The sequence below is a fragment of the Leiobunum rupestre genome, chromosome 10, assembly GCF_980474605.1.
Source record: "Leiobunum rupestre chromosome 10, qqLeiRupe1.1.hap1, whole genome shotgun sequence".
NCBI classification, from domain to species: domain Eukaryota; kingdom Metazoa; phylum Arthropoda; class Arachnida; order Opiliones; family Sclerosomatidae; genus Leiobunum; species Leiobunum rupestre.
In genome coordinates, this window is record NC_143393.1 from 53,997,254 (window position 1) to 54,017,325 (window position 20,072).

General features: G+C 35.0%; 1 protein-coding gene across 1 annotated transcript; it reads left to right on the top strand.

Moving 5' to 3' along the window:
- The first annotated feature begins 2,219 nt into the window (after positions 1-2,219).
- Positions 2,220-4,568, top strand: LOC149926211 (zinc finger MYM-type protein 1-like). The gene has a single exon (XM_090161900.1). The coding sequence runs from the start codon at positions 2,220-2,222 to the stop codon at positions 4,566-4,568; it is 2,349 nt and encodes a 782-aa protein (XP_090018026.1).
- Positions 4,569-20,072: the final 15,504 nt, after the last annotated feature.

The following is a 20,072-nucleotide window of genomic DNA, read 5'->3' on the forward strand; positions in this document are numbered from 1 at the left end:
TTTAAAAAGTAGGCTTAATAAACTTGTAACTTTCTAACAAAAATAAACTTCTAATCTTTGCGATAAACATATTTTACACCACAATAATTAATAAAAAAATAGTATTACTTACCTTTAGGAATAGTATTAGGAATTTTATTTACGTTAAAAACTCAAAAAGAACGCAGATCTCTCTCTATATACCTCGTGGCTGGTAAAATAACGTAACAGCGCATTTTTATTACAGCCCAAAGACTGTCGCGAGAAGGATTATATAGTCTTTGCTACCGTTGTAGTTTTGGTTAGCAGGATTGCCAGTCGAGGTTCTCAGCTCAAAGAAAAATTGTACTCTTAGCTAAACCTAAAAATCAAACAGGTGACAAAAATAAATATTAAATAAGGGAAACTAATATTTATAACAAATAGCTAACACACTACAAATAATAGTAGAAGCAGAAATTGAAAAGAACTGGCAGCTCTACTACAGTTTTTTGTTACAAATTAAAGCGCTTCTTTAGGTTTTTAGGGCTAAATAGGAAAATATTTGTCGGCCCGACGTTATTGATAGTTGGGCCAACCCTAAACTTCACATGCATCTCAAGAATGATGGACAATGCCTTTTGCCGGATTTAAAATACTTTAAAACTTAAGAACAATATTAAGTACCCAAAAAATAAAAATTTGAGCTTATAACTAATTAAGGCCAATTTTTATAACAACTTTTATTCAAGGAAAAATGTTGAATAAATCCGCTAAAAATTAGGTCGGCCCGACTGCTACCGAAATCGAAGAAATAGAGATAGTTGGAAGTGAGTCGGTATGACGCCCAAAATAGGACTCGGACTCTCAACCGACTGTCCGACCCTAATCCGACCAAAAAACGGATTACGTGTGCTACTGGGGACAATTTTCACAGTATTATTCTTCCACGATATAGTTATTAGTTTTTGAATTACACTATTCTAATCATCTAATGCGAAATGCGTCAAAAATATTCGTTCTTTCAACTCTAGTTGCTTACAAAGTTTCGTTAGTCCACATTTTGTTTAATTTCGTCGCGAGTGTTGCTCCATCCAAAACGTTATTTTCACCATAGAGATCACTCACGGAAAATAAGAAAGTCGTCAGTTAAATTTATACGAATAGTTGACAGGAATTAATGTAGATGTCTTTTTCTATAACCATTTAACTTTGCGAAATTGCGAGTTTGTTTTGTCTTTCAGAATTAAAAGAGTAGTAGGTAAGTTTTATGTAATCTTTATTTGAAAAAAAAAACAAAAAAAACAACAACAACTTTGAAATGAACGACAGCCACGGTACTGCCAAAGAGTATAAAAACTACGTAACCTAGAGATATAATGACGGTCGAAAGCAGTAAAGGAAGTTGTAGCAACCGGGGGGGGGGGGGGGGGAAGGCACTCAGTGAATTTGCACTTCAAATTTCGGTACCGCAGCGCTACTACGGCAGTATTTAGTACAATAAATAATGAAACCGGAGAAAAATGGCAGTTACGGTGTTGCGGAGGTGCTAAATTTGGCATTTTGGATATTTAATTGTCTAATATCTGTCAATTCAAAAAAGTGACAGTAATTGGTTACTGTTTCGTGATTTTTATAGTTAGAATTTGTGGATTCGTTGTTTCGGTGTTTATTTTCAAAAAGTGAAGAATAAGGCGTTTGTTCTCTAACGTTGCCAAGTCCTAAAGGTAACCAATTCCTTAAGGAATTTTCAAGAATGTTGAACTAAATCAAAATGATTGCCACTTAAAACTGCCGTAGTGGCGCTGCGGTATTGAAATTTGAAGTGCAAATTCACTGAGTGACTTCCCCCCCGGTTGCTACAACTTCCTTTACTGCTTTCGATCGTCATTATATCTCTAGGTTTCGTAGTTTTTATACTCTTTGGTACTGCGACTGTCGGCGGTAGATTTTATGGCAGTTGTGTTTCGATATGCCACACTGTCTCCGCACCAGATGTGTCGCTACTCTGACTATATCTCATCTGCGAATCTTCCTACCGTGGGCCGTCACGCCGTGGCGTGTTAGCAATCTCAGTCGCTAACTGTCGCTTCGTCTACAGTAACCTTTCACATTTTTAATATAATAATTTCACATTTATAATTTATTTAGGCGAAGGAGGCGAGTCACGAGTGAGACTGTGAGACTAACAAAGAATTGGAATTCACTGTTTATAGATAGTTATTTTAAATGAAAAAGTGAAATTAAAAATTATTATCATAATGAATGAAAAAACACCCAAAACAAAACTAAGTGGAGCCCAAAATAGAAAACGAGAAGCTGAGAAATCGAAAAGAGAACAAGAAGTTTTAGAAAAAGTACCGAAAATCACGTCCTATTTCATTTCCAAACATTCGCAGAACAAGGAAGCCGCGGAAGAGTCCGAAGATTCAGAGGATCAATCAAATTTAATCACCGAGACTCAGTCTAACGAAACTAACGTATCTATTGATTTATCGTATGAGGATCAGGATTACAATGATATTGAAAATGAGACCAAAGAGAGTGGGGCGGCAGTTCATTTAACTAAACATTTAGGAAATGACCCAGCACTTTGGAAAATTGATGACAATACTAGAAATATATTTGCGGCTCACCCCGTTATACAAAATGTAAACGATATAAACTTTTTAGAGACGAAGCGCCTAATCGGTAAAAAACATAGACAATTATCTAGGGATATTTTCACTCGAAAATTGGTAAATGGCGAAAGAAAAGTCAGAGATTGGTTGCTGTATTCAAAGTCTCAAAACGCATTGTATTGTGCGGCATGCTTACTCTTTTCGGATAAGCAAACAGTAACATCCGACTCCTCTTTGGCTTCAGATGGTTTTAAAAATTGGAAAAAAGTAAACGAAAGGATTTTGTCGCATGAAAAAAATAACAATCACACAACTTCTCAGAGTAAACTTGTGCTACGCTCTAATGTTAGACATACAAAAATTGATAGCTATTTAAAGTTACAACTCGAAACTGAAATACAATATTGGAGGAATGTTCTGCGAAGAGTGGTTGCAACAATAAAGTTTTTGGCTTCAAGAGGCCTTGCTTTTAGGGGAGAAAACGAAATAATTTGTTCAAAACACAATGGTAATTATCTAGGAACTTTGGAATTAGTTGCAGAGTTTGACCCCTTTTTAGCTAAACACTTGACTAATCATGCAAATAAGGGAAAAGGACACACCTCATATATTTCTTCAACTATATGTGACGAGTTTATAGAAATCATAAGTGCTCATGTTCGTCATGTGATACTACACGAAATAAAAACTGCGAAATACTTTGCAATCAGTGTAGACTCTACCCCCGACATTGCAAAAATCGATCAATTAACTCTCATTTTTCGATATGTTCTCCGAGACGGTACTCCTGTAGAGCGTTTTTTTAAATTCATGCCTTCAGTCGGTCATAAAGGCCTTGATATGTTACAAGCGCTACTATTAGAATTTGAAGAGCAAGGAATAGACGTAAAAAACTGTAGGGGTCAATCTTACGACAATGCGTCCAATATGTCAGGGTTGTACAAAGGATTGCAAGGACGTATTCGTCAAGAAGCTAAATACGCTGATTACGTACCGTGTGCCGCACATTCCCTTAACTTAATCGGAAATTGTGCAGCTGATTGCACAACTGTGTCAACGGATTTTTTTATATTTCTTCAAGCAATCTTCGTTTTTTTTTCCGCATCAACACAAAGATGGGAAATACTTACAAATCATTTGAGAACCAATTCTGATTCCAAAACTGTAAAATCTCTTTCGGAAACCCGATGGTCGGCTCGAGATGATGCTTGTGAAGCTCTTTTTAATGGTTACAAGGAAATTAAAAACGCTTTAGATGAAATATCGAACGACAATTTACAAAAACCAGCAATTCGCCATGAAGCTAAAACCCTTAGAGATAAATTATCTACCTTGGAAATTGCTTTTATGCTGGTTTTCTGGACTCCAGTTCTAAAAAGGTTTAACGCGAGTAGTAAAATTTTGCAATCCGAAAACGCAGAACTATCTACTGTTGTGAAGGTTTACAAATCTCTAGAAATGTTTGTAAGTTCTATAAGGGTCGAGTTTGATCAATTACAAAAAGATGCTGAAGCTCTTAGTGAAAAAACTACTTATAGGTGGGAGACTAGCAGGATAAAAACTCGTAAAAAAGCTTTCGATGAAGGATCGTCAAAAGATACTGAAATCAGTGGAAAAGATAAAATGCGAATTGAAACATTTTTTGTTATTACTGATACATTAAAAAATGAGCTTCTTAAACGAGGGGAATGTTATGATTCAATTCAAAAGCGTTTCGGCGTTATTTTTGACCTTCCCAAACTTGACAATGAAGAAATTAAATCCGGTTCGAAAGTATTAACAGATTATTACCCCGAAGACATTGAACCTGATCTTACTTTTGAACTTCTTCATTTTAAAGGATTACTTTCTACAATAGAAATAAATCGTGAAAACGTAAATGCTCAAGAATTATTAAAAACGCTAATTGAAAAAAAATTAGATTGTATGTTTCCTAATATCGAAATAGTATTACGATTATATCTTTGTTTGCCATCTTCTAATAGGTGATTATGAAAAAGAATTGCGCGCAGAGGCTCACGGGAGTTTGTTATTTTTTGACAAAGCGTCGGCTGCTTAAATTCGTCTGCACCTACCGAGGCCCGCGGTCGTCCGCGTTTAGTAAAAAGCACCAACCATGGATTGATTGTTTGAAAAGTTAGTATTTTTCTAAAATTATTAAAAATACATAAAGTTAACAAATTTATTATATATTTTTTTTATTTCTTATAGTTTTAGACCAAGTATTGATAAAGAAACAAGCCCAATATTAATAGAAGACACAAGGTTATATTTACATACATGAAAATGAATTAAAATCAATTTGGATAGAATTTAAAAATATTTCATTTAATAAATCAATTACCTTAATTTAACGACTTGGCAAACTTCTCTCAAAACGAAAAATGAAAAATCCTTTCGATTGAACAATGAAATTATAGAAATCTCGCTAACCCTTGCCCAACTAGCCAGACGAATTTACAAAAAGGGCCAATTTTGATACTTTCAACTTGGTAGTACTTAACCAAATCACGTGACCACCGATATTTTTCATAATCACCTATTGTTCTGGGGAGAGATCTTTTTCAGCTCTTAAAAGAGTGAAAAACTATTTGCGAAGCACCATTTCACAAGAAAGACTCAGTTCTTTATCTCTACTTGCAATAGAAACTAATTTACTTAACCAGATAAATTGGGAAGAAACCATAACCAAATTTTCAGAAAACAAAACTAGAAAAGTAAATATTTAAAAACTTAAATTATCAAACTCAATTTAAAAAAATGTGTAATTTTTGTATAACACAGCATACACTTTTTGTAAAACAAATCATACACAGGCTTCTTAATCACTGTGTTGAATTTGATTATAACGTGAAAACCATTAACTTGTGTTTACATCCGGAGTCTAAGTATGATCTTTTGTAATATGCAGCTGAGCTAACCGAAAAAACGGTAGGTTCTTCACATGGGGTGGGGGGGGGGCAACTGCACCTGGGTGACAGCCAAATGGGCGTATCTTAAAATTTTGAGGACCTTTTTTACGAAAATCAATAATATAAAATATTATTTAAGTGGGCGCCAAGTGAAGTGTGCCCCCGGGCGCTGACCGCCTTAATCCGGCCCTGAGTATCTGTAAAGTAAAGATGATATTTTATTTTATTCGAAATAATTTTCAACGAGAATCCACTATAATAACATAGAATAAAATAAAATATCATCTTTACTCTCCAGATACTATGTTATTATAGTGGATTCTTGATGCAAATTATTTAGAATTAAATAAAATGTCATGTTTACTGTACACATAGTAGGTTGTTACAGTGGATTCTAGATGAAAATTATTTAGAATAATATAAAATATCATCTTTAGTTTACAGATACTTTGTTATTATAGTGGATTCTAGAAGAAAAAGATTAAGAATTAAGTTTACTCTACAGGGAATTGGGTTTCACAGAGGATTCTAAAAGAAAAACATTTATAATTAAATATAAATATAAATAAAATATCTTGTTCATTGCATAGGATTCTATATAAAAAAAACAAAGATTGAAATATATACAATATTAGATAATTATTTGAAGCGTTTCGAGTGACGTGTGTAAAGTTATTTTCTTTGTTATGTGAAGTTGTATATTTTGTCAAATAGTACTCTCTTAACTATGTTAGTAGCAAACAAACTGTATTCTAAGGATTCTAAGAATCTTTTTAGTATCACCCGTTAATGAATTCGACACAAAGGGTTTTTCTGAAAATTCGCCTTTGACAACGTCGATATTTTCTTCGTCTTCGAAAAGAATGAACGCTAAATGGTCGAGCTAGGCCGTGGCGCTACGCCCGTTTCCCTCATCGTCGTCGATAAGGGTTACAACGAATGAGGAGTCGTCGGATTCCGACGAGGAAAAGTGGCAGTTTTTGAAATCGAAATACTCGGAATTGCTGTCACTCATGTCTGCTAGGATTTTGGGGGAAAATAATATAGCTATACGATTACAACTTTACAATAGGAACAAACGGAAAATAGTTACCCGTATGGTGGTAAACGTTGCCGTTGGGAAAATGGATCGCCGAGAAAAACGAGACTAAAGAAGGAAGACAATCGACGATGACTAAGGTATTTCCAATGATCCGCCTTATAAACGAGGTTCACCCTAGCGGAACTTTGTCGAAACTAACTCGGCACAAATCACCAATTTCGACAAGACATCACTCGCCACGCGTCTCGGGAAAGTGATCTCACCAAATCTTACGCCCCGCATATCGCGAAAGACTTCGAGAGAAAAGACACTCTTCGTATCTCTTTAAATCGACGGAGCGTGGATAAGTACAACGACTAACAAATATGTTGTTTAAGTTTACTCGTATCCCGACTTAAGAATTTTCGTTCGAGAGAACGTTGTTCGAATGAAGTGTAATAAAACATTGATGACGAAATCGTTGGCCGATAAATAAAAGGCTTATATTTTCGAATAGATAAGTCGTTATCCTAAACAAAATATGTTTGAGCGATACAAAGAATTATTATGTGAAGAACATTTTATTTACGTCTTAAAATAGTGTACCAGTTAATTTCGGAATAGGGTAACATTATTTTTTAATTAAACAAATTCAACTGAAAAAACACGATTTTCAGCCCAATTTCTTATCTTCGATCGTCATTTCCTGCTTTTTTTGTTGCGGTTAGGGCTTTAGAATACAATTGAATAAAATATTCTAAAACAAAAAAATACTTACGCCACGACGTAAAGGCAGAAGTATAGCGGCGCGGTAGTATTGACTGAGTGATTTCTCGTTTATTCCCGCGAAAATCCCTCGTCCCAGTAGATCCCGGGCAATTATTCTTTCCCGGTCCATCGAAACTTCCGATTGCGTCGTAGACGTATTTAACCAGGTACGAGCCTTGCTTCTCCGTGTGACGTCGTCCGCTATAAATAAAACGCAAAAGTTATATACTCTCGATACCATAATTTTAACGACTACGCGGTACGTACAAGTTAGGATGTCTAACGATTCCGAGGCTTCTTTGCCGTGGCGAAATCTTTACCATTTCCGACGATTTAACTTCCGATTGCTGAATTTCAACGAGACGAAATACGAACTAAACCCTTTCGTCGAAGAGATTTTTGGTTTGTTATAAAATAAACGATCTTCCCATTCTTTTAATACCGGTAAAATACGTCGAAATAGTTCTTTCTATAAAATATTTACGCTTGCCCAACTTGTTTGAGATGGGTCCCGCTACGTCATTTTCTAGGGGAGGGGGGGATATTTTTTTGGCCTAGGGAAATACGTGTTAGCAGCCTCTAGTGGCTCGAGTAAGAGAGCTACACGTCGTATCTGATTGCCTTTATATTAATTAAAAATAAGTCAGTCGGTTATTTAATTAAAAATTTTACCACTTAAAATAATGTGTTAATCTTAAAGATTTAACTTGATTATTTACATGAAAAATGTCATACACCATACAAAGAATGTCTACAGCGAAATAAAAATAAAATACCCCGCTAACCCGCTTAGAAAATTCCTTATTCACGGGTATGGGTTGAGAAGACGGATAGAGAACGATTTCGCGGGATAATTTTCAGACGTTCGAGAAACGGATCTTCCGAGGTAGACTTTTTAGCCAATCGCCTCGTCGAAGTGGTCGCGAAACTTATACCTTTTTGGAATAATTTCATCTATCTGGCAACATTACGAATAGGAATTTCAAATGTATTCTTAATCGGCACGGTTGGGAACAATTTTTTTTTAAAGTTCCAAAGCATAATTAACTTCAGTTTGGAATATACAGGGTGTTACGGATAAGAGTACCGAAACTTTCTATATGCATTCTATGGGTCTCTATGAGTAAAAAATGAACAATAAACATGGGTCCTAAAGTGCCCATATCTCTGAAACGAAGCACTTTAGGACCCCTGCTTATTGGACATTTTTTAGTCATAAAGACCCATAGAATGCATATAGAAAGTTTCGGTACTCTTATCCGTAACACCCGGTATGTAAACATTTTAAAGATGATATGACACACAAAAATTCTTTAAAACTAAATTGTACGGTAGAAAAAGTATTATTTTTAGGTACATATTTGTTTTTTTTTCACGAATCTTTCGTAATTACAAAAAAAAAACGAATTTTCAAGTAACATATTTCCAACTAAAATTATTTCGCCATCAATAATAATTGAAATTATTTTTTACACAATGCTAGGCATCGACGAGAATTACGCCATCGCAGATCTTGAGAAGGCTCGAGCTCCGACACAACTATCTGACAAGGCCATTGAAGACGACGTCAAGGTGAGGACAAGCGTTGTCTGCCAAGGCGAAAAGTTTATCGGGAAATCTGGCTACGAAGTATTCCAACTTGGTCGATGACGTTGACAGTGAAGGAAATCGTAGAGGGATCCGTTGCGCACGAAAAATTTCAAACGTTGTACGCGTTGGTCTTCTACGATAAAATTTCAAAAAAAGTCTTCATCCGGACATCCCGGCCTCTCCGGGTCCAGGAAAAAATAAAAGCCGGTAACACGCAACTCGATAAATTGCCATTACTAACCGAAACAGACATGATGATGGTTTTCGAATGAACCGAAATCAGCAATCAGCAAAGCTTATATACCCCATTTGCCCTAGCGGCTATTTTTCGAATCTACTCTCGTTCGATCACGTCTCGGAACAAATAGTCGCATCGCGCGAAAAATATGTGGTTCGTTTTGAAATAATGCTGTTTAAGTGCTGGGTATAAATAATAATCTCGTTCAACGTAGTTCTTAGTAAGACTTCGTTTGGAAAACGTGTTTATAAAATGGTATGTATAAAAAATCTTATCCCGCGAAACAAAACCCTCGAGAAGTAATTTTAAAAGGTCCACGAAAAGCGTCGCCATTGAACAAAATTATTCGCCCAAGAAGCTTATCACGAATCGCCTTACGAATCATCTCGCCCGATAGTAAACGAACGAGTGCTCGAGAAACGTATTTTCTGAGTAAGACTTTCAATCGCTCGACGAATAGCCCACGAACGAGAGCTTGTGCAACGGATTATCAAAGTAGGAATCAGATTACGAATCGAGTCGAGAAGTAGCTCGACGCCACAAAAAATTTTCACCCGCTAATTATCAAATTTAAGGATGCTCTCTCAAATGCAGTATGGGGTGGAGGTTCCAATTTTTTACATTAGTCGCGTGTTACAGGCTGCTGAAAAGAATTCTTCTGCCACTGAAAAAGAATGCCTGACGGTTGTCTGGGCTCTCAAAAATTCATAGACATTTTATAGAGGGACGGGTGATTACAGTTTTTACTGATCATAGTGCGTTGCGTTGGCTGCAGAAGGACCCCAGGAGGAGAGGAGACGGAGGAAAAAGTCGTAAGTTTCTCATTACCATTTATATGGGTCATTTTCGGTATTGATATTGTCATACTTGTAGAGGCGCCGGAGGTAGTGATTGATCAAACTATGATTGAGACTGAGGAACAGGTTTTAGTGTAGGTGGTGGAAGGCGAGATTACGAATAAGGAGGTGGTCATCATTGAGGATCAATTGGCTGTTTTCTCCAAAGATTAAAATTTAAAATATTTCAGAAAATATAAAGAGTAACATGGTAATAATAAATTGTTTTGAGTTTTATATAAACTTTTGGTTTTTAATTTTGACGGTTAAGGTGAGAGAAAGGTACTGCCTGTTAGTCCGGCTAAATTTTAGAAATTTGAAATAGGGGTTGATAGTCCAGCCAAATTGGGGAAATTAGTGGTTGTTAGCATTGCAATATCGGGGATTGTAGTTATGGTTGGTAACCCTGTAGAATTGGGGAATGTAAGTTAGTAGTTGGTAGTATTGCATAATGGGGGATTTCTTGTAAAAATTCGTTTGATTATATAAACAGCGGTAATATAATTGCGTATAATATTACATGCATAGATGTCGCTAGTTTATATTTTTAAAGTAGAGCTGTTCGAGTCTTATAAAGGGGAGTTAACCTTCCCGAACGTGTATATAAGGGCCATACGAATAACAAAAATTTAGTTTGACTTAGATATTTTTAAAGAACTGGGGGAATTTTTTCTGTCTCGAATAGCTCGGTATGGATCTTTCCCGTTAAAATTACCGAAGTTTTCTATTCAAGAACTACGAGGTTAGTTTTTTCGTAGTCGGGCCGACCGGGATCGGTAAATTCATCGTATTGTTTAACGACTAAAAGATTGACTTCTATTTTCTATGATGGAGTTAAAAAAATTTAATTTTTAAATATTTGAAAGATTGTCATACTTTGTATTCCGCTAAAAACAATATTAACGATTTTATCATTGGAAATTCACTCTGAAATGTTTTATATATTTTCTTTTCTAATACTTTTGTATAGTTACATTCATAATATTTTCTGTTGTTAGTTAACTTTTCTATAATCAGGATGTAGTTAAAGTTGTGTACATAATAGAGGCGTTGAGATTAGGTGTAATAATATTATCTGATCTGGCAAACCTGCAGGTAGTGTTTTTACCTCTCCGAGGTGTGATTGTATCCGAGGGGTTATACAATCACCCTGTCTGTCCTGCGAACGCGTTCGCATTATCCGTGCAAAGGTTAATCATTGCGTATGCAGTTTCTCGAAGGGTTGGCAAAACCACCGTGTGACGGTGAGCGTTAACGGATTGATTTGCGGTTGGGTTTGGCTTGGATGGTCATTATCAAAAGTCGCATGATGACTTAGGCCTAGGGTGGTGCTTTGGGTATTAGCCTAGCCTAGCTGATTATTATTTCGTCAACGTCGCGACAGTTTTAATTCAGTTTGATCGGATATTTCGTTATTGTAATGTTTCTGTGTAGGTTGCGAATGTTGAGTTCGTGTTATGACGGTTGTGGGTGTTGAGTTTGTTGTGTTTGTGTAATGATGGTTGTGGATGTTGAGTTCGTGTTATGACGGTTGTGGGTGTTGAGTTTGTTGTGTTTCTGTTATGATGGTTGTGGATGTTGAGTCTGTTGTGTTTGTACGGTCGTTTTCTCTCCAACTTCTTCTTAATGACTTTGGGACGGACCGAGTGCTGAGTGTTATGGCAGGGTTCCCACCAATTGTACACGGTATTCGTCTTAGTATCAATTTGCGATTTATTGGCGCCGGCCAGCAATCGAACCCGTGTCTGCCTTGTGCAAGAGATTTACTCTAACCACTTATAAATTATATTAATCTTATATTTAATTAAATATTTTTAAATTATATTTTTAAATTATATTTTTAAATTATATTTTTAAATTATATTTATAAATTATATTAATCTTATATTTAATTAAATATTTTTAAATTATATTAATCTTATATTTAATTTAATATTTTTAAATTATATTAATCTTATATTTAATTTAATATTTATAAATTATATTAATCTTATCTTTAGTTAAATATTTTAGTATTTTAATGTAAAATTTTATCGTGATCAGGAATTGAACTCGGGTCGCATTGTAACAACTTGCGGATAGTTCACCGCCGAGCCATTGACTTCCTTAGGGAAAATATTAAAGTAAAGGAACCATTATGATAAGGCGGATTTTTTTTTACTAAACGGATTAATACAATATCTGTATATATTGCTTATTGAACTTTGTTTTTTAATTTTTGTTAACTTGTTAAAGTCTAAATATTTTACGTATGAAAATTTAAAGGTCAAATCTTGTTCGAGGTTATTTTTTTCCAAGAAAACGTCCAGTTTTGGAGGAACCTTTACAGTGTGTACGTCGTGTTATTTACCTTATCCGGTTTCATAATAATAACGTCGAAAATTCCTGTTTGTTAATGGTAAGGTGTCGCACTTCTTGCTATAATAAAATTTTCTATTGTTTGGTTTCTAAATTTTTGAAGGAAGTTGTTGCTTGATTGCGTTATATTTTTCTTCCGGTTATTTTTTCTTTGAAGCCTGATCGATGGAGTTAATACTATATATTTTCTATTAAGTATTTTTGTTTTGAAGGCTGATCGATTTGAGTTATTTTATATTTTTCTATTTGCTCTGAAGTCTGATTGATTGGGTTATTATTATTTATTTTTCTATTAATTATTTTTGCTCTGAAGCCTGATTGATTGGGTTGTTATTATATATTTTTCTATTGGTAATTTTGACCCCGAAATTTGGTCGATTGTGCTTTTGTATTTTAATTTGTTGATTGTGAGCTTTTGGGCGGTATTGTTAGCATTAAATTATTGTTCTTTGTGTGAAATGGTTTAAAGTAGGTTTTTTTGTTGTTAGTAAGGAATTGTTTTATGCCACGAGATTTGTTTTATTTAATTTGGTGTAGTGCTTTTTAAATAAGAGTTAGAAATTTTTTAATAATAGATGGCAGGAGACGAGGGTTTATCTAATGAAGAACTAAGAAAGGGTATCAGTTTTACCCAGGTTATCTTCATCATGGGCGAGTGTTGAAATAATATGAGCGATAAAGATGCGGCAAGTATTGCGTTAGTGAGAAACTAATAACAAATACCCTCTGTAGATATTTCTTTCATTGAAATTGGCTTCGTATTAATTGATAAACTTGTACTGTTAAGAGGGTTAAACTCAATTGTGCATTGTTTTAGTACGTCTAACTCACTGTTGTAACTACTTAGTTTATAACATTCCGAATAAATTAATTTCGGTTGTTTCGTCTCAATTATTTTTATTATAATTAAAATTGTATACCGGGTGGGATCGAACCAGGATAACGTTTTCAGTAAATAACTCTGAATTGCGGAGATATATCTTTAAGGGTCATCTCGATAAATTAATACAACTAGGGACAATTCTTCCGAGGAGAGGTATATTTTGGCTTGCCAACTTGTTCTTGTTAGTCTAGAGCCAGCCATCATTGGTGTAACATGTCATTAAGCTTTGTATATAGTCATTAACCAACTAATAAATTATTTTTATTTATTTAATAGTTTAATTATTCCATAATATCTTAAAACATTTTCATTTTTCTTTTTATTGTTATACACATCTGTTTTTGTTCGTTTGTTTTAAATTTTTAAACTTTACTTAACTTAAAATTTGCGAGGGCTATAAGTCCCTAGATGACTTGGCCCTCAATATCCTGTCTATCAACTAGTACTAATAAAGAAATTAATTTCATTTTTAAAATTCCTAATGTGATTATGTCGCGGTAAGAATATAACTCTGTGAAAATTGAGGCAGTAGATGGGATTATTTACGAAAACATAAATACTCGAGAATGGAGTCCCTTGTCGTTTCTGCGCTTCGTGGATTTGCGGTTTGACTACGTTCAAGAAATGAAGGATGGTTTTTGGGTAACACCGGCTGGCATGCCGATAATTTTTACCGCCTTATCGGGGGCGCTTTTGTGGCCGAGAGCCATGCCTGCAGACGTTATGGAAGCCGTGAAGGCACTTTCGCGGTTGGTTGTGTACAACTTTAATTTTAATACATGGATTGCGGTATATTATTATCGTATTAATATAAACTTACTTGTGACTGCGCATGAGATTGTCCGATAGATGTCCCTGATAAAGGAACCTTTAATGTCCTTATCAAGTTCTCTAAATGTCTTGTGGCTTTATTGAAAATTTATATTAATTTCTAATTATATAGTCACTAGAGCTGGTTACAAACTTACCACTATTTAAGTTGTCGCATTTTGAACCTATTTCAAGTTCCTTTATTTTTAGATCTTTTCTATGTTTGCGATAAATAGATATTTTATGCAAAATATGACTAACTCAAACTAATGCATTTAAGATAAATAAAATACACAACGAATTATCTAAGTGTATTTTTTGCAAGATATGAGTGACTAATAAACAAATTTTACTATACATACCAATTTTAATGTTAAGTTCAGAAATTTTATTACCTCTATCCCTTAGTTTATTTATGAGTTGCCGCATACTTTCTTGATTGTTGAGTCGAACGTTATTGGGTGAAATGCAATTTATGATATATTTTAGATGTTGTTTGTTCTCCAAATTTGAATAATGCACAGGGGAACTGCATGGAGAAATACTCTTTTATTAAATTTTATCTATGTATGAAAATAAATTAAAATAAAAATATACTTAGAGCAAATTATAGATACAATCGAAATATAGAAAAACAAATTATTTCGCCAGCAACTACATATTCAAATATTCGTTAAACTTCATCCACATCCGCTTACGCCCAAGTCTCCGATATAAAAAATAAACATGAAATGCCGATAAACTCGCAACACCAATACCCACATTTATAAAAGTGAAAATTAACCCTTACGTCTCTCTACGGCACCATCCTTTCCAACGACTCCTCCACTTCCGCCACCCCTTCTAAAACCTTCTCAACTTCCACCTCCTTCCTCCGTAACTCCTTCTCCTCCTCAACCTCCCTCTCTTCCTCCTTCCTAATTAAAACTTCAGCCTCCTACATATATTGCATCAATATATCACGGCAGGCGTTAGGGCAAAAGTGGCCCGGGCCTCCGAAATGGACCCGCCGGAACGGGTGCCTAACTAAAATTATCTGACAATTTCCAAAAAAACCAATTTTTTAGTAAAAATTACCTGGGGCCCGAAAATCCTAGCGCCAGCCCTGCAATATATCAATATTTAACAACAAATTCAATTATTAACAATTCCATATTTACTAACACCATATCTTAAAGGGCCCTGAATAGTTTTCAAATAATGCGTTCGCAACCTCAGCAGTCTTATTATTAAAATAGATTGTTTGTTTCGCGTACGAGGCTATTCTGACCCACAACTAGAGCCCAGATATACCCCTCCCGTCCAACGCCCCATTAACTATTTTAACTAAAATCCCATCGTCCCGTGCCGAATATTTAATCCGTTTACCACTATCAAGAATTCTACACAAAATCAACAAACTAAACCATAAACTTACCCTTTCTTCGATGGCTCACTTTTGACTAAACAATTAATCACTAACCCATCTTCCCACCCACCCGATGCTTCGCCTAAACCCGAACATTCGCCCATAACCGATTTAGCTGCCATAGCTTCCAAGAAACATTTACCACAAGACAAAGAGTCGATAATCTGTCCCTATTAACACAACCAATTCACAAACCCTTCTACCCAACCAATATACACCGTAAAACTAACCACCTAACCTAACCTTACAAAGAACCACTACACCTATAACAAATACCGATTCCTTTATCTATACGAATTGAACAGGGTTGCCAACCTCCAAACCCCATAGCTTCAAACTAAAAAAAATACCTATAAAAACTATACCACAATTGACCAACAATGATAAACTATCATATAAAATTAACATTCCAACGGACAAACTGATCCATTTCAAATTCCCCCCTACCGTTTAAAACCTCCTCTAAAACAAACACTTTAAAAATTAAATGTTCATTATGTTCTTAAACGATACATTTATATACATATACTGAGGTTTTGGAAGGGGTGGTGGAAGATGAGGTTTCGGAAAGGGTGATGCCGTAGAGAGACGTAAGAGTTAATTCTTACTTTTACAGTTGCGGGTATTGGTGTTGTGAGTGTATATGCATTTCATGTTTATTTTTATAAAGGAGACTTGGTAGTGAAAATTGGCCGTTAGCCGGTGTGGTTGAAGTAAAATATTTGAATATGTAGTTGCTGGCGATATAAATTGTTTTTTTATGTCATATATTGAAACATTATTAAATTTATTCGGAAATATATCCAACTCAGAACTGGCACGGACCAGGGGAATCCGACTCAAACCGGCCGCCTTGGAGGATTGTGTAGCCTGCTGCGGAGCACGGTGGTCCTGTTTCCCGGCCTTTTCAAACATAATATCGGAAACACATACGTCTTCTTCCCACATTTTCTTGTTTTTAACAAGAAATCCTTTTTGTCATTCTAAGGCTATTAGTTTTTTCTCGACATTTTACCAATTCGGGCTTATTTTTGAAAAGCGAAGCCTCAAAATACTATTTGTATTTCATTCCATTTGGCATCTTTATAGACGGAGCATACTTGTGTGCAATGTCGGCTGCGCGAACAAAATCTCGCCTCTGATGCCAACGTTGGCATCAGAGGCGAGAACCATCAGAGATTGTTGGCCCAACAATCTCTGATGGTTTTTTTCAGGAATCGTCCATTGCATTTTCTTTTTTATTATTTCCTGAAATTCCTTGTTTTCTGGAAACTTTGCTCTTGTTGTAGGAAGTAGAAGAATGTTTATCGTGGCTTTTGGCTTCTCATAATTTTCTTCGTCAGTGTCTGAAGAATAAATGAAAATAGTTCTAACCATCCTTACCTTACCTTCTTTTATAAAATCATATCCTCCATTAATCCTGCTTTAATCACCCTCTTACCTATTTTATTAAAATAATATATGGTTCTTTTCCACTTCAGCGTCACAGGACGCAGAAATATGAAGATGAACCGGAGGAGGAGTGTCTACTCGGCCTGGTGATGGCGACGCTAAAGTCTTTTTTGAGTCTGAAACTAAGAAATATATAAGTTGTTTGTTATTTCAGAACCAATTGAACTGTTCTTACTTGGTTGCACTTCTCGTATTAAATTTATTTTCTTTGATATATGTTGTATGGTTGCACTTCGGATGCCAAAAGACTCAACACCATTTCCCATTCAGTTGCAGTTCTTTCGAACATGGCATTTTGAAGAGCTTTTCTTGGGTCCGTTGCGGTAGCTTTCGGGAGACTTAAAGCCTCTTCAAATCAATAACATTAAAAAAATTAGGTGACAAATAAAGTCTTTTGGGGTTTTTCACTTACCGGGAAATTTCATTCGACACGTTAACGGGTTTTCCTTTTGTGTTAATAAAGAAATTAACAAACATTGGCTATAACAAAACAAATCATTAGTTTATTAACCAATTTTCCTCTCAAACTAATAAACTATTATCTTATATGCCACAATTGCTCTTTTCCCCTGGCCATTTTGATAATATAGATAATTATACAATTATACTTGTGAAGTTGTGCTGCAGTTGTTCTCGTCATTTTCCATGAATTTGTTAAATTCGATAAGAACGGGATAGTCATCCTGGAAACTTTAGTAAAGTCCAGCCTTAAGTAACGACGCCTTAACTCCCCTTTCCCACGTGCAGGTTTTATTCGTTGGGCCTGGTCAAATCTATATGGCTATCTGATTCGGAATCTAAAACAGTTATAAGTTTCATATTTCGCAATGTAAGTGTAAGGGCATAGGGTCGGTGGGTAAAGTGACAGAGGGTCGGCCGGAAATGGGACAGATGGTCCGTCAGCTTACCACTAAAGGCAAATGTAGATATTTTTTTCTTCGAACTGCTCGAGGGCATATGACATTCTTCATCTGAGGAAGCCCCAGAAGAATATTTCAATGGTGTTTTTTTCCACAGTTATTTTAAAACCAAAGTTTTCAAGGTGTGATTTTACATTTTTAATTAAAAAAGGCCAATTGATTTCGAAGAAAGCGTATTATTATTATTATTTGATATTTTTTAAAACTTATTTATCTTTCGTATACAGGTGAGGAATGCAGTTTGGTCCTCGTTTTTGTGTTTCATTTTCATGTGTGGTGGGAGCCAACCAAACGTATCCTAATTGCAAATAGGCCATAAGAGGCGAATGCGGTTGGGCGGCTTCTTAGACACTTTTAAATAATAAACCACACTCAAATTTTTTAAACTTTTAACGGAGCTGACAAATAGGAAAAAGGTTTTTATATATTCCTCGCAATTCTTAGCCAAATAAGACTCATAATGCAATTGCGAGTACCTTTTAAAAGACTTTAAAAGACATTTCAAGCCCCTATTAGTAAATAGCATATCTCTTTGTTCGATACTATTTTAATAGAAACTATAAATATTTCACCATTTGCGTAAATGATACTTGCTCCTTTTAGCGCTAACCTGGAACAAAGGTTGTGTGACGACAAGTTTGAAGATGGAAACGAGGGTCTTTTGCAAAGTGGACTTAACGTTTAACTCGAATTTATTTTAACCGTAATATAAAAACCGTATAAGGGATGTGTCACCGATGACACCAGTCTATAAATTAAATATTTTTTCTTCGAACTGCTCGAAGGCTTATAGCATTCTTCAACTGAGGAAGCCCCAGAAGAATATATCAACGGTGTTTTTTCCGCAATTATTTTAAAACCAAAGTTTTCAAGGAGTGATTTTACATCTTTATTTAAAAAAGGTCAATTGATTACGACAATAAGAAAGCGTGTTATATGATAACCAGTTAATTTTATTTGATATTTTTTAAGGTTTTCTTCTCCTAAACTTTCTTTTAGTTTACCAAAACTTATTTATCTTTCGTATAAAAGTGAGGAATGCAGTTTGGTCCTCGTTTTTTTATTCTTTGTGTTTCCTTATCGTGTGTTGTGGGAGCCAACTAAACGTATCTTAATTGCAAATAGGCCATAAGAGGCGAATGCGGTTGGGCGGCTTCTTAGACACTATTAAATAATAAACCACACTCAATTTTTTTAAATCTTTTAAGTGAGCAGGCGAGAAGAGCTAGTTAACGGAGTTGACATATAGGAAAAAGGTTTTTATATATTCCTCGCAATTCTTAGCCAAATATGACTCATTTTGCAATTGCGAGTAGCTTTTAAAAGACATTTCAAGCCCCTATTAGTAAGTAGTATATATCTTTGTTTGATACTATTTTAATAGAAATTATAAATATTTTACCATTTGCGTAAATGATACTTGCTCCTTTTAGCCCTTTCCTGGAACAAAGGTTGTGTGACGACAAGTTTGAAGTTGCAAAGTGGACTGAACGTATACTTAAACTCTAATTGATTTTCAGGATCATCCACGATCAGTGTTTTGACTAGAAAAACTCATATGGCGCGGTTATTTATTTAATCCGAGAAAAAATCAAAAATGCCTTAACAGTCGGAAGAAAAAGTTCAAATTAAAAATCTATACATTTCATTTCGAAAGGAAAGCATATTTTTTTATATAGCGTGCGAAAAAAATGGAATAAGTTCGAATGAGGTACACTACCCTAACTCAGAAACGAAACCAAATATAAAATAATTATTTTTTTATTTCATGTAACTTTAGAGGAACAATTTGAAACTAATATTATTAACTTAATGAATAACAAATCTTTATTACCTCACCCAAAGTTATTACACCCTTAGATAAAGTCTAGATATAATGGTCATTGGATATGTTTGGTCGTATCTATTTGTTTTATGTTTAATATTAAACTCTTGTCTTTGATTAGTGATTTTAGAATAAGTACTTTTTGAAACAGGTAAGCGATACCCATAAATTAGGGTATTATTTCAAAACCCCTTATGTCCTACAACTTTTTGATGTTTGGTATACTCAGAAACCCCTATCACAAGCTATCCGAATCTATTACCCATTTAACGTTAAATTAAAATACCTAAGTTAAAAACCCTTTTTAAAGAATTCATTAGCCTTAGCTAAAATCCTTTGCCATTTCACACCTTCCTCCTCCTCGCCCCCTTGGCTACAGCAAAATCGAGAATAACAAGTTGAAGGTCGATTGCACCACCTCAATTAGTAGAAAAAGACCCCAACAACCCCCTACCAAAGACTATACTGCTTC

Excerpts from the sequence above, each read along its gene's own strand:
- LOC149926211 (XM_090161900.1), top strand. The coding sequence starts at position 2,220 with ATGAATGAAAAAACACCCAAAACAAAACTAAGTGGAGCCCAAAATAGA.